Source organism: Podarcis muralis, chromosome 16 (assembly GCF_964188315.1).
Source record: "Podarcis muralis chromosome 16, rPodMur119.hap1.1, whole genome shotgun sequence".
NCBI classification, from domain to species: domain Eukaryota; kingdom Metazoa; phylum Chordata; class Lepidosauria; order Squamata; family Lacertidae; genus Podarcis; species Podarcis muralis.
This window is the reverse complement of record NC_135670.1, coordinates 17,831,401-17,854,884: the sequence shown is the minus strand read 5'-3', so window position 1 is coordinate 17,854,884 and position 23,484 is coordinate 17,831,401. Positions and strand designations below refer to the sequence as shown.

Below are 23,484 nucleotides of genomic sequence, written 5' to 3'. Positions count from 1 at the left end.
GTTGTATTTAGCGCTGGATTGCTGCGCGTTTAAAGGGTTTTTTAAATAAATGATTTTTGCTACTGGCTTTTCTCTGACTGGCATTATTAAAAGCTTTATCGCTGTTAGAGAGCAGCCCAACCTCTGCAATATACACCTGTCGGGTGACAGTTGCAAACACAAGCCTTGCTTTTTAACACCTTTATTTTTTATTGTTTCATGAAATCTATATACACCTTGATTGCAAAGCAGTTTGCAAGAGGAACAAAACAACAAAAGTATCAGTAACAACAGCGGTTTAAAAGATTCGGAAAAGAGTAATGAAATCAACAACGAGCTTAAAACATATATCAACATTATTCATATCTGGATAGGCTGGCATTAACAACAATTTTATCAGGCACCAAACATAGTGTGGTGAGGGGCCCTGTTTGCTATCAATAGGCAGGGAGTTCCAAAGTGTGTGTCCTGCCACACTAAAAGTTCAATTTCTTAGGAATGCGGAATGAGTGTTACGAAATGAGTGTTTTGCTATAATCCTGTCTAATTAAATGTGTGTAATTAAATGTGTTTATATCACTCCCATAGGCTTAGCTCAGTTTGGCTTAATACACAGAAGCGCCTTCTTTATTGCTAAATATATTCAAATATTATGTAGCAGCAGTTAATGGAATAAGCTAACCTGGTGACTCGGTAGAATGGCTTTAAGAGGATTAGGCCCAATTCATGGAGGAGACAATAGCTATGTTCTTCCTCCACTATTGGAAGCTGTATGCTGCTGAATGCTGCAAAAGATTTCTTGCACCCAGGTACTGCTTGCTGGCATCACAAGAGGCCTCTGCTTGGCCACTCTGAGAACAGGATGCTGGATGAGGTGGACCAATGGCCTGATCCAGCAGCGCTTTGCTTATGAACTTACAAATGTCATGGTGATTTTAATCAATCAGACTGGGTAGAATTTTGGATATGAGTTTCTCGTCTTACTTTAGGATTGGGACAACAGGGAGAGGGGAATGTTCAGCCACAACAGGGGAAGGCTGCCAATGGAAGACAAAGAAGGTCATTCATTTATATAAACTTTTTAAGAACTGTACCACATGCTCCATACATTTCCTTGAGCTCGGAAATTCAAGTGGCCATAAACCAAAAAAGCTAAGTGTTGCATGGAATCCATCTGGAAGATGATGATGTGTCACTGGCACACCGTTGTCCAATAACCGCTTCTTGTACAACAGCCCATCATCCCGGAGAATATCATACTCGCAAGTTAGAAGGAAAGTCTCCGGGAGCTGGCGGATTATGTCATCCTCTACTACAAGGGGGCAAAACATTGCCTCACCAGCTCTTTTAACTTGTTCATAAAGTTCTTCTGAAAATGGGGCAGGAGCATTAGGGACATAGCCCCTGGCCTTAAATTCTTCTGGAATGTTATCAGCACTGACCCATTTTTTGTACTTCTCCCTCATATCAGTAGGGATATGGGCACCTTTTATAACTAGGTCCACATTGATCTCCTTCCCAGTGAGATGTGTCAAACCAAGTTTGATAGCTCGTTTTCTGTACAAGAGAGGAACTGATTGGTTTTGCTGATAGGATGGCAAATCAAAGTCCCCTGATTGTAGAAATGGGTAGATCAGGACCTGAGCTCGCAGTCTTGGGAGGTCCTCTCTGGTCACCAGTTCTTGACAAATAGCTGCAGCAAAAGTGCCTCCACTACTGTCCCCAACAATGGCAATGCAGTTGGGGTCCACTCCGTATTCCTCTGCATTCTTCAGAAAGTGTATTGTAGCAGTTAAACTGTCCAGTACAGGGACGGGATAGGGATGCTCAGGAGCTAAACGAAATCTAAAGAGATAACAAGATATCGCCCACAATCAACACCATACACTTCATGGAAAAAGACCATTTTCTGTAATGGCATACTGCAAGTGCTGAGAATCTTTTTCACCCCTGGGGCCACATTCCTTTCCATGCAACCTTGTGGGGGCCACATGCCAGCTACAGGTGGACCTGAGGCAAAAATGGAAAGCAAATGCAAACTTTCCCTTTGGATGAATAGGTGGTTTCATTACAACACACCTTTCTCTACCCTCCAGCTCCTTCCTTCTTGCATACCCCCCCCCCTCATTTCTCCCATGAAAATAGGGGCATTCTATTCCATAATGATAATAGATTAGTTATACCCCACCCATCTGACTGGGTTGCCCCCGCCACTCCGGGCAGCTTCTAACATATATAACAACGTAATAAAGCATTAAACATTAAAACACTTCCCTATACAGGGCTGCCTTCAGATGCCGTATCTCTTATCTCTTTGGCTCAGGGGTTGCATAATTCCAAACACTCCCAACATTTCTCAATGAAAATAGGGATGTCCTGAAGAAAAGTGGGACATTCTGGGATCAAATCAGAAACCAGGATGGCTTCTGAAAATCTGGGACAGTCACTGCAAATAGGGGCACCTGGAGGGTCTATTCTTGTTTTCCTCTGTCCGTTAGCAGGTTCCGGTAGCATCCTGTGCATCAGTGAAGTTATAATCCCACTACTAGGTATCTACCTGTCCTCCATCCACAGCTCACCTGATCAGGTTGGCAAGACTACTAGCAATTGCTAATAGCAATGGATACTAGTCACAAGGATGATGTGCCGCTATGAGAGGCAGTAATGCTTCTGAATACCAGTTGCTGGAAACTGGACCTGGGGAGAGAGCTCTTCTGCTCAGGTCCTGCTTGTGCGTTTCCCATTCGGGCATCTGGTTTGCCACTATGAGAACATGGTGCTGGACTAGATGAGTCCCCTTTGGCCTGATCCAGCAGATTTCTTACTATGTTCAAAGTCAAAGGGATTTGAGCTAGAAATCTAAATACAAAAATGAACACCCATTCTAAATGTTGGCAAAATCACTATGTTTACAACTTTATAAGGCTGGATGACATTTCACCGATTGAACTTGAGTCCCAACAAGACAGAAGTACTGTTTCTGGGGGACGGGCTGGGTGGGTGTGGTCCTGAGTCGGGCAACTGTGCCCCTAAAGGACCAGGTGCACAGCCTAGGAGTCATTCTGGACTCACAGGTGTCCATGGGGGCACAGGTCAGGTCTGTGTCCAGGGAAGCTGTCTACCAGCTCCATCTAGTAGGCTGGCTGAGACCCTACCTGCCTGCACATTGTCTCAACAGGGTGGTACATGCTCTGGTCATCTCTGGCTTTGGCTATTGCAATGCGCTGGATGTGGGGCTACTTTTGAAGGTGACTTGGAAAGTACAACTAATCCAGAATGTAGCAGCTAGACTGGTGACTTGGAGCAGCCGTCGGGAGCATATAACTATGGTCCTAAAAGAGCTACATTGGCTCCCAGTACATTTCAGAGTACAAATCAAAGTGTTGGTGCTGACCTTTAAAGCCCTAAATGGCTTCAGCTCTGTATACCTGAAGGAGCATCTCCACCCCCATCATCCCGCCAGGACATAAGAGATCCAGCTTTGAGGGCCTTCTGGATGTTCCCTTACTGCTAGATGTAAAGCTACAGGGAACCAAGCAGATGGCTTGGTTAGTGGTGTCCGCCCCATGGAACACCCTCCTCAGACCCTCCAAGTGAGTCTATTTTCTAGGGACAGCCCCGGATTTACAGAAGCTGTCCCAGTTTCTGATTTGATCCTGGAATGGCCCACTTTTCCTTATGATGTCCCTATTTTAATCCGATAAATGTTGAAGAGTATGGTAAGACATCAGTATTTTCATCGGAGAAACATTGGATGCTATGGTAGGAGGTCCCTATTTTCATCGGAGAATTGTTGCTGGGTATGTCAGAAGTCAAGGAGATGAGTAACTATGTAACCTTTAGAAGAGATTTGAAGGCAGACCTGTTAAGGAAAGCTTTTTAATGTGCAATGTTTTATTACATTTTTATATATGTTGGAAGCCACCCAGAGCGGCTGGGTGGGGTACAAATAAATAAAATAACATAAAATAAAATAGAATAGAACAATTCCTCTGGGATCAGGTCTTAGGAAAGGTTAGAAGCTGAGGGGCATTACACGGCTACCAAGAGAGTGAAACCACTTACCCAACACTCACAACCACTGAATCACTTTGGTTGGCCATGAAACGGCAGATCTTTTCAGAGGCTCCTGGAAGAAAGCAAAAGCCCCCCCCCCCCAACCTCCATTACAATTTTTCCTGGTCAAGAACACTGATATCATTGTGAGCTGAAGTCTGTGTCAGTCCTACTAAAAGTAAATCTGTTGAAATCAAGAGATCTGCTTATTTATTTTTATGTCAGGGACGCGGGTGGCGCTGTGGGTAAAAGCCTCAGCACCTAGGGCTTGCCGATCGAAAGGTCGGCGGTTCAAATCCCCGCAGCGGGGTGCGCTCCCGTTGCTCGGTCCCAGCGCCTGCCAACCTAGCAGTTCGAAAGCACCTCCGGGTGCAAGTAGATAAATAGGGACCGCTTTCTAGCGGGAAGGTAAACAGCGTTTCCGTGTGCGGCTCTGGCTTGCCAGAGCAGCGATTTCACGCTGGCCACGTGACCCGGAAGTGTCTCCGGACAGCGCTGGCCCCTGGCCTCTTGAGTGAGATGGGCGCACAACCCCAGAGTCTGTCAAGACTGGCCCGTACGGGCAGGGGTACCTTTACCTTTACCTTTATGTCATAAAATGTAGATGCCACTTGATTAGCGAAAACAACAACAACTTTTAATAGAGCTCAGTTGGGAAAAACTCAGTTGAACTCTTTGTAAATCACTAGCTAAAAACCATTCTGTGGGTTTTACTCTCTGCTGATCAGTAACAGAACAAGCAGTGTCAATGGGTAAAAAACAAAACAAAACTTCCACCCACATTTCTGGGCTTCTTTCCAGTTATTTCTGATAATCTCTGGAAGCCATTTCATAGAAGTCCTTTGCGGCATGAAGCAGATACATCTTCTTTGACATTTTAAGGATATTTCATTGAGTGTGATACAGAACTGGTCACCTTTGTAACAGGGGGCCTCTCAGCCCCATTTTCTTACCACACAAAGACATCCTACATTAATCTTAAACTGTCAACAGCAGCAGTATGAAGCACCCCACCTCTATGTAGCAAACATTTTGGGAACTTTACATTAAAGTACCACCCCAAATTCTCCACAAACCACTTGGTAAACCTTTGTGAGACTCTTTCAAAGAACTTACGGAAGCTTCCAGTGAGTCCAGCGCCTCCATGAAGATAGATGATTCCTCTCCTGTTCCCAGCAGCTGGTGTCTTGGACCAGTACACCCTCACTGGCACCCCATCAAAAACCAGGTCCTTACTGATCAACTTTGAGTCCTTTCCTGTTAGTATGGCATTGAACGCAATCCTCCAGATGATGTATCTATGGCAAATGCCCAGTTTTTCCAGAAACAATCCCTGTTTAAATCAAAACATTCAGCATAACATATATGTACATAAGAATGTAAAAAGAGCCTGTTGGGCCTGGCCAATGGCCCATCTAGTCCAGCAGCCTGTTCTCACAGTACCTGTGGGAAACCTTCAAGCAGGATCTGTGCACAGGAACCCTCTCCCAGCAAAAGGTATTCAGAAGCATTGGTGCCTGTAGCTTTAGAAGCAGGGTATAGGCATGGAGACTAGCAGCCACCCAAAACCTCCTCCTCACTGAATTTATCTAATCCTCTTTGGAAGCTATTCAACTTTGTTTGATGTATTACAGTATTTTAATATTTTTTGGGGAAGCCGCCCAGAGTGGCTGGGGAAGCCCAGCCAGATGGGCAGAGTATAAATTATTATTATTATTATTATTATTATTATTATTATTATTATTATTATTATCTTGGTAGCCATCACTGCCCCCTGTGAAAGAGACTCCACGTCATCCATAATTTCACAGACCTCCATCCTGTCGCCAGTTGCTTGCCTTTTCTCTGAACTAAAAAATCCTGAACATTGTAGCCTTATTGATAAGGAGGGTGGGTCACTCCATCCCTTCGATTGTGATATATTCAAAACAAACTTACCAGTCCAAGTGTATATTCCATTGCAAAACTGAAAACTCGTAATTTTATGCCCTGGCTGATTCCTGGAGGAATGTGGGTCCTTTTAAAATGATAATAGACTCCCCATGCAAACAGCAAGGAATGAATGAATGAAAATGTATATAATATCAGCATCCACAGAGTTCCACCAAATGCCATTTCCCTTCAGCTCAGAAGTGCAGAGGTAGGGACTTCGCCTGAGCCGATGCTTTTGTAAGGACTTTGTCTGGGACAATGCTAATTGTATGAGACTAGTCTTCCTCCATGTGCAAGAGAACATCCTCGGCCAACCCACATAGCTTTCAATTGAGAAAATATTTTATTAATCTGTTCAGATTGCAGTCTAGCCTGGATTACTGACTGCTGCGATTGTTCCTCACACAGGGTGTGGCTGTACCTTCCCATTCCTCCTCCAGAGAGAAGAGGTGCATGGGATTTCCATAGACTCTGAAGGCCAAGCAGATCAGGCCAAGCATCCTTCTCTTATGATAGGCACCACCTTTGCAACACATCTTCATTTTTAGGATGCTTCCTCTCCCACACAAAATACTTCAGCATCTTTCATCCCCCATGAATTGGGCAGCTCAGGTGATCAGGGATGGCACATCTATGCAGGTGTGGCCATGGGCTGCGGTGGGGGCAGACCGCCCGGGTGTCAAGACTGAGCGGGGTGACAAAACGGCACAAACAGTATTCCGCCTTGGCTCTTTCCCCCGCCTTCCCTCTCGCCCGCCCACCGCTCCCGCCTTGCCTAGTCCTTCCTCTCCCTCCTGCGCCCGCCCAGCACGCAGTTCCTACCCGACTCCCCTGCTTTTGCTTTCACGGTGCATCCGCCTGCATGAAAGGGAAAGCAGCGCAGGCCTTCCATCTTGTTTCCTTTTATAGACAGGCAGGTGCCGGGCCGCAGACTAGCCTTGCAAACGGAGAGAGGAGCTTTCTGCCAACCTCGGGGGACTTTCCATACATCCACACAGCCTCCCTCGGGGGCGAAGTTGCCGGCTTCGTTGCCTTAAGGGTTAAAGCTAGAGAGTGGGAGCTGCTAGAGAGAGAGATGCTGGATGCTGACTTGGGAAAGGGGGCGCGGCCTCAGAAGAACAGCTGACCCGTCTCCTCTGCTGTCGGGTACTGCAACGAGTCGGGTGAGTGCAAAGCACCTTGGGTTGCAGCAAGCTTTGGGTGTGTTTGGGTGTTTGTGCAATTCAATTCAATGCAATGCAATGCAATGCAATGCAATGCAATGCAATGCAATGCAATGCAATACCCGTGGAATTGGGGTTAGGGGTGGAGAGAGAGCAGGCAGGGAAGCTGTGGGGCAGGTGGGGAGGGGGATTGCAGCTGATGTCAAAGAGAACAACAACTACCAGACTTTTAGAAGACATCTGAAGGCAGCCCTGTTTAGGGAAGCTTTTATTGTTTGATGTATTAGAGTATTTTAATATATATATATTTTTGGAAGCCGCCCAGAGTGGCTGGGGAAGCCCAGTCAGATGGGCTGGGTACAAATAATAAATTATTATTATTATTATTATTATTATTATTATTATTATTCATCCTCGTTGCAAAGAAGAGACGGGCTTCTCTCTGAAGGTACTCTCTCTCTCTCTCACACACACACACACACACTCACGTGTGTGCGTCTGCGTGAACACACAGATCACGTGAAGAGCCCTGTAGTTTGATCAGGCCAACGGCCCATCTAGTCCCGCACCCTGTTAGAATCATAGAATCTTAGAGATGGAATAGAATCATAGAATCTTAGAGATGGAAGGGGACCCTGAGAGTCATCTAGTCCAACCCCTGCAATGCAGGAATCTCAGTATCGTCTCCTCGCGGTGGCCAAGCCTGCAAGGAGGATTGGAGCCCAAAGGCATCTCTCCCCTCCAGCGGCTCCTGGCAACTGCTATTCAGTTAAGTGTAACAATAATTTAACAACAACTTGGGCAGCTCCCCACAGAATATTTTTTAAAAACCAATCAAACATCAAACATTAAAAGCTTCTCCATACAGGGCTGCCTTCAGATGTCTTATAAAAGTCAGATACAGTGGTAGCTTGGGTTAAAGATGCTTCAGGTTGAGCGTTTTCAGGTTACGTTACACAGTGACTTGGAAGTAACGGAACGGGTTACTTCCGGGTTTTGCCACTCACACATGCGCAGACGCTCAAAATGACGTCATGCGCAGAAGTGGCGAATCGCGACCCGTGCAGACGCGGGTTGCGTTCTGCTCAAGATGCAAACGGGGCTCCAGAACAGATCCCTTTCGCATCCAGAGGTACCACTGTAGATGTTTATTTCCTTGACATCTGACGGGAGGGCGTTCTACAGGGAGGGCGCCACTACTGAGAAGGCCCTCTACCTGGTTCCCTGTCACTGAGTTGATATAGAGCGTCTATCCTAAACTGTCAGCTTCTCAAAGAAGCAGGATCAGGAAGTTTTTAATGTTTGATGTCTTATTACGTTTTTATATTTTGCTGGAAGCTGCACAAAGTGGCTGGGGAATAATTTATTCTTATTCTTATTCTTATTCTTATTCTTATTATTACTATTATTATTATTACTATTATACCACCTGTTCAGTCTGAAAAGTTATTTGTACCAGTGCATTTGGAAGCATCAGAATAACTTGAGGTAATATATTCATACAAAACCTTTGCTCCCAATTCATCCTTTGCAATCCTACCGGCAGAATTTGATCTGAGTCCTGGGATAGCTCAGTTGGTAGAGCATGAGACTCTCGGGGTTGTGGGTTCGAGCCCCACCTTGTCAAAAAGATTCCTGCCTTGCAGGGGGTTCGGCTAGATGACCCTCTTGGTCCCTTCCAACTCTGTGATTCTATGGTCTACGAACCTCACTTATTCGCAATGAGGGAACCACCACAATTTTTTTTTTAAGCAACATTTTATTAGAAGTTCGGCAGCCCACCTTTGCATAATAGGAGTTTGCCTTTGTAAAATTGGAGAGCGAAAGGAGAAGGAATCTCAGGGTGGGAACATGATCACACATATACCTGCGCCAAATATGAAATCCAGCGTGTGGCCTGCTTGATGTGTGGGGCCCGAAACAAACTGGGAGAGTGTTGCCATGGAAGACACCAGGTCCAGAGCCTGTGAGGAGGGAGTGGCATCAGCATGGATGTTGCAGTCCCCCAATACCAATACCTTAGGGAACTCCAAGGCCCAGCCGGCCACTGCCTCCAGTAGGCCTGACAGGGTGGCTGCTGGTGCGCTAGGTGGCTGGTACACCAGCCAGACAGCCAAGCTCTCCTCAGAACCCCACACTAGGCCAACACATTCAGTGCTGGGGATCGATGGCGATGGCAGAGCCCTGAAAGAACAATCTTCCCGGATTAATAATGCAATCCCTCCCCTCCGGCCCACTGTCCGCGACTGGTGGAGGACAGAGAAACCCGGGGGCGCCATCGCTCGTAAGGTAACTGTTTCTCCTTCACACACCCAGATCTCTGTCACACAAACCAGGTCAGCCCCCTGCGAGGTAAAGAAATCTCGCAGGGTGGCGGTTTTGTTGCCTATAGACCTGGCATTGCACAGCACCAGTGATGGAGGTGAGTAATCCTTGCTCACCCTACCCTCGTCCCTTGGGATGGGGCGCAGATTGGAAGGGGTACGAGCGTATCCGTATCTCAATCCCCTTCGCCTATTAAATCTGCCCCCACCTCCATACTGTAGTGATCAGGTGGGATTGCTATGAGGAATTATAACAAATATAGAGTAAGCCATCTGTGTCAGCAATGAAAGCATTGCGTTGACTGGGTTTAAACTATTTTGATTTGATTCTTGATCAATCCACACCTCTGCATCCCTGTTTCATTTCTCTTTCTTCACAAGTCAGGTACACTGCCAGTTGTTGCCAGGCAGGCATCCTGAGCCATAAGGATAATGGGCAAGTTTCTTTGATGTAGCTTTTCTGGTATGTTAATCTTAGGATGTTAATCTTAGGGCCAGGAAACAGATCTCACATGAAGGTGATAATGATTGCTGTCCTTCTGACCATCCTTATTATCATGTATATTGCTTGTTTATCACCTCCAGGGTCACAAAATGAACTCCTTTGTAGTTCTGTTTTATTTACCCCGTGCTTAATTAGCTTTGGTAGTTTAACTTTGTTCCTACGTGGGGTTTGTTGAAATGCTCAGAGGAAATCGGATTAGTTCTTACGAACACCCTGTAAAAGTTCTTTTGTGAATAAAACGACCTGGGCCACGTGGTGGAGAGGCTGAGAGAGAGAGATTATTATACACACCCTTCCCAGAGTCTTGCTGGTTCAAGCCTTTGTGTGTATTCTTATTAATCAGAGTTCAATCCTTCCTTTACTTTGGGAATGCCTCACCATACCTCCCTCGCCCCTCCACGGTAGCAATCCCAAGCCTCATACTAGCCTCCATTGATGGCATTGATGTTATTCTTTCCCAGCCTAGTTATTCTGCTTATAATATCAACAACTCGATAAACTCTTAATTAGTCGAGTAGGACAAACCACCTAACCATCAGCTACCTCTCTGATTATATGAAAACTATTATATTATTTGTCAACCTATTATTATAATATTAGACTAACCAATTAATTAAACTGGAGAATAAACCACAAAACATTCCACAGCTAAACAGAAGTACCATATAACATACATTCAGGAAAGAAAAACCACCTAGATAGCAGGAAAACAACAATCAAGCATCTAACAGTAGACAAACAGAACTTAAATATAATCATAAAACAATGGACTATAAAGAACTAAAACAGATGGCAAAGGAAGGGGGCAGGGGAAAAGAAAAGAAAAAAGGGGTTCTTGTAGCAGACAAGGTTATTGTAGCATCACGCTCCAGCTCTACTCGAATGATCTCTGAATCTGCCAACCTGGACAACCAGGCGACATTGGGGGACGGGCAAAGGAAGGAGGGGCAGGCTCGGTAAATGCCCTGTTCAATGTCGATGCCGTGCCCGATGGTCTCAGGGGACCCTCCCTTGCTGCTGCACTAGCACTTGTAGTGGCAGAGAAAGTGTTCCTCTAAGCATCAGGAGTCCTCAGGTTTCCCCCCACAGCTGGTGTTCTCAGGGCCACGGGGTGATACCTCCGGGGGGAGGGGAGCCTCTGTTACATCATCCTTCTCCATGCCAGGGCGGGAACTGCCAATGTTGCTGCCTCCAGGACCGACCGTCCCCCAGCTGCCACCTGGGTAGGTTCAATCGCGGGTGTCTCGAGACCTGAGAGGTTCAGAATTGGCCTCACCCTAAACTCCAGCTGCCACCTGAAGAACTGATGTCGTCTCACCCCCAGGTGGAAGGCCCTCACCACAAAGGCCCCTGAGAGCCTTGGCCTCACGTAAGTTCTGTTGGTTACCACCTCTGCTATGGCCAGCTGCCAGCCCTGTGGCTTAAAAATCTCTGGTGTCTTGAGAGTGGAACCCCCCTCTCCAACTTCCCTAGGTGCCTTTCAGTCGAGTCCTCTGCAGAGTAATATATCTTGACCCAGGCTCCATGCCGAGCATTTAATCAGTTTGTTTCAGTTTAGGAGTACTGCTGGCATGCAGGCAGTTGGATTCACAACTGGGAAGATAGAGGCAAGGCGTACAGCACAGTTGGATTCACAAGCTTAAGAGGCTAGAGGCAAGCCCAAATGGAACACTCTTGTAACATAGAGTCCTTGGTAGCAATAACCGTTCTCCACCTCCCTTAGTTCATATAAAACACAGAATCAAAGCCTGAGTCAGAGTCAGTTCTGGAAAAAGTTCAGAAGGTTAATTAAAATTGTTTAGAGTTACGAGTCCTTGAAATAGGCTGGGCGGCGACTGTTAAGCTGTTTGACTTCGTTAGATCTGATTCTCTGATGTAAGATCCCAGGTTGCCAAACACATAATACATACCCTACTTTCGATAAGAACAGGGTTTCAAAGTTTTAAAAGCTTAAAAAGTGAAAAAGGAGTAGGAGTCCCCAATATATAACTGAGGAGAGCTCTAACAAGCGCATCTTACCTCAGCGCTATCTTCTCCTCTTTACCTTATAACAGGCACTGTATGGAGCAGTTACAGAAATCTCAGTATGGTGCCTATCTTATTCTGAGATGTGGGCTGAAGAAGTACTAAATACCAGTTTGGGGGCAGCCTGGGCCTATTCATATTTATTTAGGAGTCCCTATATTTTAATGGATTTACACGCATTAGTAACTGTGCGCATGAGTAGAGCATTACCTGTGTTAAGTTGGAAAAGACTTGTTTGTTTATGATCTGGGGTTCAGGGGTGTCAATGCACTACCGGATTCCCTGCTTATGGAATCGTCCACATGCAGACAGATCTAAAGACAGACACTAGCTGTTATAAATAAAGCCTGATTGGATTTATTCTGATGACTTTTGTAGAGAATACAGAAAAAAAGCAATTAGCTGAAAAACTAATTTTAAGGAAGTCAATCTGTTTCAGGTCGCCTCATCCACCCCTCCCAGACATGCTTCCCTTGTCTCTTTCTCGACAGAGGTCATCATACAGGGCGACCAAAGCAGTTTCTTTGCCAAAACCAGCCCTAAACCCCAATAGAAATGGATCCAGAAAATAAGTTTCTTCCAAAAGCACCTAGAAAAATGACCTTTTAGTAATGAAGTCATACTCTCGCCAGCGGCGCAGGAAGGGGGGTGCGGGTCTCCTCAGGTGTCATCACTGGGGGGGGGGTGACAAAATGCCAAAAATATGTGTTTTTAAAATAAAATTTAAAAATTTGGGCTCACAACATTTTTTGAAAAAGTAATATTATTTAAAATGAGTTTAATAACTTTGTCTGACAATTAATTAACCTCAACAAGTCATTGAAACCTTTTAGATCAGTCAACAAACGCAACAAAACGCGGCTGAACTCGATGTAGTGGAGAGCGTATGAATAAGGAAGGGGGGTGGGTGTTTCTTTCCACCGAAAGCAAAAGGAATTGATTTTGATGATGTGATTCAAAATTTGCAGAGAACAAATTTAGGGGGGAAAGGTTTTAAGTGCTTATGCTCACAATGTTAAGTAAACCAGAAAATCTTTAAATCATAACTTTACATCTTGCCATTAAACATGTTTTTGTTTTCAAAATGTATTTGGTGACTATTATTGTCATCATTCTTAAGTCAACCTATATTACTAAACACAAATAGAAAAAGAAAAGAAGATGTAATTTTAAAATCATAATATTTTCCATAAATAAATGACTTCCCATCTCTTCCATTTTGTACTAATAAACTTGTTGCCTGTATTGTCTATTATCTTTTTATTAACAGTATTGTCTTTTCTATCGATTTTCCTTTTATATTCAGTGTCTACAGAAATTACTCAAAGGCTGTTACCGTTTTCAGATTGCAACAATTACTTTTTAAATATTCCTTAAAACAATTCCAATTTGAGATAAACTCCTGTTTGGATTTATCTTTAATTCTTTCTGATAAATAGTCTAGCTCCACATATTCTGTCAGTTTTAGTATCCAGCCCGATCTAGTGGGTATATATTCACTTTTCTAATGTGTAGCTATTATAACCCTCGCAGCTGTGGTGGCATACAAAAAGATTATCCTTGTTTTTTTAGGGATATCCAGACCGGTAATGCCCAATGATTCCGTTTTTTTCAGAATATTTACTTTTTAAAAAAATTTAAGTTCAAGAGAGATGTCATTCCAAAATGGTTTAATCCCTTTGCATGCCCACCACATATGTAATGTAGTCCCACCAGGTTCGCCGCATCTCCAACAATTCTTAGAGAGGTTTCTATACATCTTAGCAAGTTTACAGGGTGTCAAGTGCCAGCGATAAAAAACTTTTTGGAGGTTTTCCCTTATAGTGCAACCCTTATAGTAAACTTCCAATTAACCCTCTGTAGGAGTGCAAATATCCAGAGTGTGGGGTCAGGTGGGATTACTATGAGGAATTATAAAATATGCATCAAGCCATTGTGTCCACGATGAATGCATTGTGTTGACTGGGTTTGATTCATTGACAATAATTTCTGATCAAATCCCACAACCCTCTGCATCTCTGGCCATTTCCTCTACAGTGGTACCCCGCAAGACGAACGCCTCGCGAGACGAAAAACTCGCAAAACGAAAGGTTTTTTCGTTTTCGAGTTGCCTCGCAAGACGAATTTCCCTATGGGCTTGCTTCGCAAAACGAAGCTTGCCCAGGGGACAGCGGGTCTTCTCTTTTGAAGCAAGGGGCGGCGGGGAGAAGCGATCTTCTCCCCGCAGCCCCAGGTCCGGGGACAGCGGGAAGCGCTTCCCGCTGCCCCCGGACCTCTTTTGAAGCAAGGGGCTGCGGGGAGATCGCTTCTCCCCACCGCCCCTTGCTTCAAAAGAGGTCCGGGGACAGCGGGAAGCGCTTCGCGCTGCCCCCGGACCTCTTTTGAAGCAAGGGTTTGCGGGGAAAAGCGATCTCCCCACAGCCCCTTGCTTCAAAAGAGGTCCGGGGGCAGCGGGAAGCGCAGCGCTTCTTCCCCGCTGCCCCCGGACCTCTTTTGAAGCAAGGGGCTGCGGGGAGATCGCTTCTCCCGGTGCTCCGAAGCCGGGCGGGGGGGAGGGAACACCTGCCCCAGCCGCCCCGCTTCGGAACGCTGCTCCGAAGCGGGGCGGGGGGGCGGGAACACCTGCCCCAGCCGCCCCGCTTCGGAACGCTGCCCCGAAGCGGGGCGGGGGGGCGGGAACACCTGCCCCAGCCGCCCCGCTTCGGAACGCTGCTCCGAAGCGGGGCGGGGGGGCGGGAACACCTGCCCCAGCCACCCCGCTTCCGAGCGCTGCTCCGAAGCGGGGCGGGGGGCGGGAACACCTGCCCCAGCCGCCCCGCTTCGGAACGCTGCTCCGAAGCGGGGCGGGGGGGCGGGAACACCTGCCCCAGCCGCCCCGCTTCGGAACGCTGCTCCGAAGCGGGGCGGGGGGGCGGGAACACCTGCCCCAGCCGCCCCGCTTCGGAACGCTGCTCCGAAGCGGGGCGGGGGGGCGGGAACACCTTGTCCCCCCCCCAGCCTTCAGAAGAGGTCGGGGGACAGACTGTCCCCGGACCTGGTCTGAAGGCGGTTTCCCTAGGAACACATTAATTGATTTTCAATGCATTCCTATGGGAAACCGTGCATCGCAAGACGAAAAAACCGCAAGACGAAGAGACTTGCGGAACGAATTAATTTCGTCTTGCGAGGCACCACTGTACTGCCCATTTCTCTTTCTTCACAAGTCACACAGCCCAGTTGCTTAGACAGGCAGGCTTCTGGGTCATCAAAGACAGAGGGCAAGTTTCTTTGATGTAGGATGTTAATCTTAGGGCCAGGAAACAGATCTCACATGAAGGTGATAATGATCGTTGTCCTCCTGGCCATCCTTCTTATCATATGTATTGATTGTTTATCACCTCCAGGGGGGGGGGCGGTTGCCAAATGTCACTCTGTAAAAAGCTCTTTTGTGAATAAAACGACCTGGGGCCGAGGGGGCTGGAGACACAGAGAGACAGAGATTATTATATGCACCCTTCCCAGAGTCTTGCTGGTTCAAGCCTCTGTGTGTATTCTTATTAATCAGAGTTCAATCCTTCCTTTAGTTTGTGAATGCCTAAACCCTCCAAAAGTTTTCCCACTGGGACATCTCTGTATTATGGCCAAGATCTTGAGCCCATCTAATCATAGATTAGGCCAATTCATGGAGGAGGCTATAGGTATGTTTGCACTATTGTGGGTTGTATGCCACTGAATACTGCTTGCTAGGACTCACAAATAGGAAGACTTTTCTTGCACCTAGGTACTGTTTGCTGGCATCTCAAGAGGCCTCTGCTTGGTCACTGTGAGAACAGGATGCTGGATGAAGTGGGCCAATGATCTGATCCAGGAAATGACAAAGACGGTCATTTATTTCGATAAAACTTTTAAGAACTGTACCATATGCTGCAAACATTTCTTTGAGCTCGGAAATTCAAATGGCCCCCAACCAAAAATGCTAAGTCCTGCATGGCCTGCATCTGGAAGATGATGATGTGTCACGGGCACACCGTTGTCCTCTAGCCGCTTCTTGTACAACAGCCCATCATCCCGGAGAACATCATATTCACAGGTTAGAAGGAAAGTCTCTGGGAGCTGGCGGATTATGTCATCCTCTGCTAGAAGGGGGGCAAACATTGCCTCAAGACCCATTTTATGTTGTTCATAAATTTCTTCTGAAAATGGAGCAGGAGCATTAGGGACATAGCCCCTGGCCTTAAATTCTTCTGGAATGTTATCAGCACTGATCCATTTTCGGTATTTCTCCCTCAAATCAGGAGGGATGTGGGCACCTTTTATAACTGGGTCCACATTTATCTCCTTCCCAGTGATATATGTCGAACCAAATTTAACAACTCGTTTCCTGAACAAGGGAGGAACTGATTGGTTTTGCTGATAGGATGGCAAATCGAAGTCCACTGCTTGTAGAAATGGGTAGATCAGGACCAGAGCTCGCAGTCTTGGGAGGTCCTCTCTGGTCACCAGTTCTTGACAAATAGCTGCAGCAAATGTGCCTCCACTACTGTCCCCAGCAATGGCAATGCAGTTGGGGTCCACTCCGTATTCCTCTGCATTCTTCAGAAAGTGTATTGTAGCAGTTAAACAGTCCAGGACAGGGACCGGATAGAGATGCTCAGGAGCTAAACGAAATCTAAAAAGAAAACAAGATATCAACATCATACACTTTACAGAAAAGGACCGTTTGCCTGCATTACATATTGCAAGTGTTGGGAATCTTTTTCACCCCTAGGGCCACATTCCTTTCTGTGCAACCCTATGGGGGCCTGAGACAAAAATAAAAAGCAAATGCAAACTTTCCCTTTGGAAATCTACACTTGTTGCTACACATAGCCACACACCATTCTCTCCCCTCCAGCTGCTTCCTTCTTGTTTTCCCCTGTCCATATCTGGATCTACACTCACTTTTTAAGTGTTCTTAGAAAGATATTTTAATGTCATTCTAAAATGTAAAGGCATTTGGTTTTTCCTTCGCATCCTTTTCTACAACATATACCAAATTATTTGACAGGAATGACTCTGCACTGCCCCCTGGTGTCATGTTTCAATGGCACATTGTTTAAGTTCTTCAACTGGATATCCTAACCCGTTTAAAACTCGTTTTGAGTGTTAAAAACCACAACTGTAAATGAGTCCATTATCATGTTCCTGTAGCACTGTCCAGCATCCTGTGCATCAGTGAAGTTATAATCCCACTACTTGGTATCTACCTTCCTCCATCCACAGCTCACCTGATCAGGTTGGCAAGACTACTAGCAATTGCTAATAGCAATGGATACTAGTCACAAGGATGATGTGCCACTATCAGAGGCAGTAATGCTTCTGAATACCAGTTGCTGGAAACTGGACCTGGGGAGAGAGCTCTTCTGCTCAGGTCCTGCTTGTGCGTTTCCCATTCGGGCATCTGGTTTGCCACTGTGAGAACATGGTGCTGGACTAGATGAGTCCCCTTTGGCCTGATCCAGCAGATTTCTTACTATGTTCAAAGTCAAAGGGATTTGAGCTAGAAATCTAAATACAAAAATGAACACCCATTCTAAATGTTGGCAAAATCACTATGTTTACAACTTTATAAAGCTGGATGGCATTTCACCCACTGAACTTGAGTCCCAACAAGACAGAAATACTGTTTCTGGGGGACGGGCTGGGTGGGTGTGGTCCTGAGTCGGGCAACTGTGCCCCTAAAGGACCAGGTGCACAGCCTAGGAGTCATTCTGGACTCACAGGTGTCCATGGGGGCACAGGTCAGGTTTGTGTCCAGGGAAGCTGTCTACCAGCTCCATCTAGTAGGCTGGCTGAGACCCTACCTGCCTGCACATTGTCTCACCAGGGTGGTACGTGCTCTGGTCATCTCTGGCTTTGACTATTGCAATGTGCTGGATGTGGGGCTACTTTTGAAGGTGACTTGGAAAGCACAACTAATCCAAAATGTAGCAGCTAGACTGGTGAATGGGAGAAGCAGCCAGGACCACATAACACTAGTCCTAAGAAAACTACATTGGCTCCAACGCCATAGTGAGCTCCATGGGGCATGCAGGTTGCACTTTTTCGGGAAGTGCTGGGCCTGGGGGTGCCCAAGGTGGCGCATCCCTCCTGGGCACCCACCAGCTGAGGGGGACATAGTGGGAGTGTGCTGCCCCCATGCTGCTTTTTTGGGCAGCACTGGGCCTGCTGGGCGCCCAAGACGTGTCCCTTCCAGCGGCCCTCCTTGTGTGGCCAACACATCCCCATTGTTTCTTTCTCAGCCACCAGAGGGTGACTGGGGGGATGCAGCAGCTCTGGTGTGCTGTGGGCCAAGCCCCTGGCTGCACTGACTTTCCTAGAGGTGCACTGGGCTCTTGGGGCGCTGTTGTACCACCCCCAAAGGTAAGTGCTTCCTGTGGCAAGTCACCCCGTACACTTCTGCCTAGCTACTCCACTGATTGGCTCCCAATACGTTTCTGTGCACAATTCAAAATGTTGGTGCTCAGTGGCGTAGCATGGGGGGTGCAGGGGGGGCCGGCCGCACCGGGCGCAACATCTGGGGTTAGGGCAAATCCATGGGTTAGGGGGCGCAAATCCACAGGTTAGGGGGCGCAAATCCACGGGTTAGGGGGCGCAAATTACTTGCCTTGCCCCGAGTGCTGACAACCCACGCTACGCCGCTGTTGGTGCTGACCTTTAAATCCGTAAACGACTTGGGCCCGGTATACCTGAAGCAGTGTCTCCACCCCCATTGTCCAACCCAGACTCTGAGATCCATCTCCAATGGACTTCTAGTGGTTCCCTCATTGCCAGAGGTGAGGTTACAGGGAACCAGGCAGAGGACCTTTTCCGTAATCGCACCCACCCTGTAGAATGCCCTCCCAGCAGATGTCAAGGAGATAAGCACCTATGTAAATTTTAAAATACATATGAAGACACCCCTGATCAGGGAAGTTTTTAGTCTTTGATGATTTATTGTGTTTTTACTATTTTTTTTCAGGAGCCGTCCTGAGTTGCTGGGGCTTGCCAGATGCGTACCATATAAATTATTATATATATATAATTAATATTCCCTAGGAAAGGTTAGAAACTGAGAGGCATTCCATGTTCTTTCTGATACAATGAGAGTGAAGCCACTTACCCAACAGTCATAACCACTGAATCACTTTGGTGTGCAATGAAACGGCAGACCTTTTCATAGACTTCTGGAAGAAAGCACAAGCCCCACAACCCCTTCATTACAATTTTTCCTGGTCAAGAACACTGATATCATTGTGAGTTGAATCCAATGTTAGTTCTATTGAAAGTAAAACTGTTGAAATATAGAGATAGATGGATATATCTGCTTATTTATTTATATGTCATAAATTGGATGCGCTTCTTGACTGTAGAAAACAACAACTTTTAATGAATTTCCTCTGGGAAAAACTCAGTTGCATTGAACTCTTTGTAAATGGGGCATCGCTAGCTAAAAACCATTCTGTGAGTTTTACCCTCTCCTGATCTGTAACAGAGATCAAGCAGTTTCAATGGATCAAAAACAAACTTCCACCCGCATTTCTTGGCTTCTTTCCAGTTATTTCTGATCACTTCTGGAAGCACTTACAAAAAAGTCCTTTCGGGCTTGAAGCAGAAACACCTTCTTTGACATTTTAAGGATTTTTCATTGACTGTGATACTAGGAATTAATACAGAACTGGTCACCTTTGTAACAAGAGGTCTCCACCTGTTTTCTGACCACACAATCCAATCCTTCACAAAACTTAAGCTGCCTACAGGAGCAGTACAAACCACTTCCACACCTCACATAACAAGCATTTCAAGACCTTTACATTAAAGTACCACCTCAAATTATCCTTTTCAAAAACATTCCAAAGAGCTTACGGATGCTTCCGATGAGTCCAGCGCCTCCATGAAGATAGATGATTCCTCTCCTGTTCCCAGCAGCTGGTGTCTTGGGCCAGTACACCCTCACAGGCACCCCATCAAAAACCAGGTCCTTTCTGATCAACTTTGAGTCCTTCCTTGTTGGTATGGCATCGTACATAACCCTGAGGAAGATATGCTTACGGCAAATGCCCAGTTTTTCCAGAAACGCTCCCTGTTGAAACCAAAACATTCAGCATTTATGATCAGTCTTAGATAATTTTGCATTTTAAAAAAGTGCATACATGCACTGCCTATGGAACAAACCCCTCACTTGTGAGGCACCTACACTGTATATCCTTTCACTCACCACTCTCCACTTAGAGATTGGGATGTTGTGAAGGTATCTATCTATAGATATAGATATAGATATATGTACACATATATAAACATATATACACATAAGAACGTAAAAAGAGTCTGTTGGACCTGGCCAATGGCACATCTAGTCCAGAAGCCTGTTCCCTGTGGGAAACTTTCAAGCAAGATCTGAACACAGGAGCCCTTTCCTCTTTCCATATCTGGTGTTCAGAAGAATTGCTGCCTCCAGCTCTAGAGGCATAGGCTAGGAGGCTAGTAGCAACCCATAGCCTTCTCCTTCGTGAACTTACCGTACCTTTGGATAGGTATTCAATTTGGCAGCCATCACTGCCCCTTGTGGGAGCGACTTCCATAATTTGAATATGTTCGGTGTGAAGAAGTACTTTCTTCCATCTGTCCTGAATCTTCCAACACTGAGCTTCATTCGATTGTGCACAAGTTCATGAGAGAGGGAGAAAAACTCTCTATCCACTTTCTCCATGTTATGCTAGATTTTATAAACTTCTATCATGTCGCCTATTACTCGCCGTTTCTCTAAACTAAAATATTTGAAAGGTTACAGCCCTTCTAGTAGAGGGGCCACCTCATTCCTGCGACATATATAAAATAAACTTACCAGTACAAATCCATATCCCACTACGAAATCAACAAATATTAAATTTGCACGACCGCTTATTCCTTGAGGCAGGTAGGGCCTGGTAAGACGATAATAAACTCCCCATGCAAGCAGCATGAAGTGAATGAAAATGGTCATATATAATATCAGCATCCACAGGATTCCACCAAATGCCATTTCCCTTCAACTCAGAAGCACAGAGGTAGAGACTTCGTCTTAGCAATTGCTAAGTGGCTTTTGTACAAGAACAGTCTACAGCATGCAAGAGAACATCCTGTGGCCAACCCACACAGTTGAGAAGAAAACAAACAGTTTGCTAATCAGTTCAGAATTTACAGGCTATCCATAGCCTCTGAATTTTCATAGCCTCTGAAGGATAATCAGATGGGCAAGAACCCTTCTCTTAAGTCAGGTGTTGCCTATGCAACACATCTTCATTTTTGTGGTGCTTGCCCTCCCACACAAAATACTTTGGAGTCTTTAATCCCTCGTAATTCAGAGAGCGCACGTTATCAGGGATGGCACATCAATGTCAGCGTTAACCTCCTGCCAACAGCAGTATCACTGCCCCTGTCAGGACAGTGTGTTGAGCAAAGAGGTTGGCACTGTCCATGCACACAATGGGAGCCAATCCTGCTCTTGCACAAATTTGATTGCTGCACATGCAACTCCACTTTCATTTATTTATTTCATTTATTTATAAAAAGAGGCAGCATCCAGCTTTTCAGTTTTCTCTGTGGACAGCTGGTCAAGCACGGCACAGCTGAGGACTCTGTAACTCTCCTGACTCTTTTTCTTGATGAGGAGCGGGAAATCGTTGAATGGGAAGGATTAGGTTTTCTCACACTGTAAGACATTTCCAAAGAAATCTCCCTCCCAGCAGCCACCAGAAGTAGAAATTAGCAGGACATTCTTGATTTTTCTGAAAGCCACCTGCTTCAGAAATGGGCACTTTTATTTTGTCTTCTAAATTGTCACGGCTAAAATGGCCGCTGTTTCTTTAATGCGAATAAAGCTGGGTCAGCATGAGTCAGCGGCCTGCAGCAGGTTGTATATATAAAGTGAGAAATGTTAGTTTGTGCTGGTGCTGAGGCTGAGGCTGAGGCTGAGGCTAGTTGGTTGGTTGGTTGGTTGGTTGGTTAGTTAGTTAGTTAGTTAGTTGGTTGGTTAGTTGGTGAGTGAGTGAGTGAGTGAGTGAATGAATGCTGGTAGTGTTGTTGTGTGTCAGTCGCTTTTGCACAAAGACTTTTAAGAATAAAACTCTGCAAGGATATTCTCGTGGACTCTTTTATGCAGACAAGGGTCCGAGGACCAGGCTGAAGAGACAAAGGGAGGTCAGAACCCTTTCCTTCTTTTTTTTTGCTTTTTACAAACACTGACAGTTTTGATACAAGCCCTTCTCTTTCCTAGCAAACAAGAGGAATTTATTGAAGTTCAAGGACACATTCTAGCCAGAAAACAAAGGAGCCAACGCCAAGGGGCCAAGTAGTGTTTTCCCCACCGGGAAAATATTTGAGGGGGCCTCCCTCCCCCAAAGTTGACAGGAATTGCCATTCAAATGGTGTATATCTTCAAACATTTCTCTGATGAAAATTGGGGTGTCCTGTTCATCAACAACAACAATTTTATAACAGACAAGTCTTCATTTTTGTGGTGCTTGCACTCCCACACAAAATACTTTGGCGTCTTTAATCCCTCGTGATTCAGAGAGCCCAGGTTATCAAGGTTGCGACATCAATGCCAGCGTTGGCATCCTGCCAACAGCGGTGTCACTGCCCTTGCCAGGACAGTCCTTGGAGCATAGAGGACTTTTTTTTATTTTTCTGAAATCCACCTGCATCAGAAATGGGCACCTTTATACTGTCTTCTAAATAGTTTGGGGTTTTTGATACAAGTCCTTCTCTTTCCTGGCAGACAAGAGGTGTTATGAAGTTCAAGGAAACATTCTAGCCAGAAACAAAGGAGCCAACTCCTAGGGGCCAAGGGGTGTTCCCTCACTGGAAAAATATTTGAGGGTGCCTCCCTCCCCCAAAGTCAACAGGCATTGCCATTCAAATGGCGTATATCTTCAAACATTTCTCTGATGAAAATTGGGGTGTCCAATTCTATTATTATTATTATTATTATTATTATTATTATTATTTTATTTATACGCCAGCCATCTGACTGGGGTGCCTCAGCCACTCTAGGTGGCTTCCAACATAAATAAAAACATAACAAAACATAAAACATTACAAAACTCCCCAATACATTGCTTGCTTCGGATGTCTTCTAAAGGCTATATAGTTACTTATCTCCTTGGCTCCGGGGTTGCATAACTCTATACCCTCCAACATTTCTCTGGTGAAAATAGGAACATCCTAAGGAAAAGTGGGACATTCCAGAATCAAATCAGAAACCGGGACGCCTTTTATAAATGCAGGACTGTCCCTGTAAAATAGGTGTGCTTGGAGGGTCTGATTATGTGCACCCACTGCATCATGTGTCCGATTATGTGGGTTGGAGCTTACTTGCCTCACAATATTTTATTCAAGCTGGTACCTCTGCCAGGAAAAAGTATTCAACAAGGATTTGAAGTATGGCCCTTGTGGCCAGGTGAAAGGGTGTGCGGACTGGAGGGAGAGGCAAGGGACAGATCTGATTTCACATTGATCTGAG

At 45.8% G+C, this 23,484-nt stretch overlaps 2 protein-coding genes and 1 long non-coding RNA gene across 7 annotated transcripts in view; 1 reads left to right on the top strand and 2 right to left on the bottom strand.

The window, feature by feature from the left end:
- Positions 1-165: 165 nt before the first annotated feature.
- On the bottom strand, positions 166-7,049 carry LOC114586386 (arylacetamide deacetylase-like 3). 2 transcript variants are annotated; one of them, XM_077920545.1, is made up of 4 exons: positions 6,790-7,049; positions 5,152-5,368; positions 4,045-4,108; positions 166-1,824 (listed from the first exon to the last, which is right to left on the bottom strand). In XM_077920545.1, exons 3-4 carry the CDS (start codon positions 4,080-4,082, stop codon positions 1,044-1,046), a joined length of 819 nt encoding a protein of 272 aa, XP_077776671.1. In that variant the 5' UTR covers positions 4,083-4,108; positions 5,152-5,368; positions 6,790-7,049; the 3' UTR covers positions 166-1,043. The 2 variants fall into 2 exon arrangements, with proteins under 2 accessions (XP_077776671.1, XP_028565605.2); XM_028709772.2 differs by lacking the exon at positions 6,790-7,049 and adding an exon at positions 5,974-6,701.
- LOC144325836 (uncharacterized) overlaps positions 6,993-23,484 on the top strand; it is a 25,675-nt gene continuing 9,183 nt past the window's right edge. For 2 of the 4 annotated variants that reach the window (XR_013391031.1, XR_013391032.1), the window contains exons 1-4: positions 7,011-7,130; positions 11,125-11,328; positions 15,745-16,053; positions 18,964-19,237. This is a non-coding gene — a long non-coding RNA (uncharacterized LOC144325836). Of the gene's footprint in view, positions 7,131-11,124; positions 11,329-15,744; positions 16,054-18,963; positions 19,238-23,484 lie in introns of all 4 variants that reach the window. The other 2 variants (XR_013391033.1, XR_013391034.1) reach the window with 2 other exon arrangements.
- Positions 15,181-21,374, bottom strand: LOC144325835 (arylacetamide deacetylase-like 4). The gene is made up of 4 exons (XM_077920549.1): positions 20,827-21,374; positions 19,848-20,064; positions 19,105-19,168; positions 15,181-16,632 (listed from the first exon to the last, which is right to left on the bottom strand). Exons 1-4 carry the CDS (start codon positions 21,001-21,003, stop codon positions 15,852-15,854), a joined length of 1,239 nt encoding a protein of 412 aa, XP_077776675.1. The 5' UTR covers positions 21,004-21,374; the 3' UTR covers positions 15,181-15,851.

Coding starts and splice junctions, on each gene's coding strand:
- LOC114586386 (XM_028709772.2), bottom strand. CDS start 6,150: ATGGCATTTGGTGGAACTCTGTGGATGCTGATATTATATACATTTTCA. Junction 4,109..5,151: donor TGGACTCACTGGAAGCTTCC/GTAAGTTCTTTG, acceptor GCTTTCTTCCAG/GAGCCTCTGAAAAGATCTGC. Junction 1,825..4,044: donor TCAGTGGTTGTGAGTGTTGG/GTAAGTGGTTTC, acceptor TTATCTCTTTAG/ATTTCGTTTAGCTCCTGAGC.
- LOC144325835 (XM_077920549.1), bottom strand. CDS start 21,003: ATGGCATTTGGTGGAATCCTGTGGATGCTGATATTATATATGACCATT. Junction 19,169..19,847: donor TGGACTCATCGGAAGCATCC/GTAAGCTCTTTG, acceptor GCTTTCTTCCAG/AAGTCTATGAAAAGGTCTGC. Junction 16,633..19,104: donor TCAGTGGTTATGACTGTTGG/GTAAGTGGCTTC, acceptor TTTTCTTTTTAG/ATTTCGTTTAGCTCCTGAGC.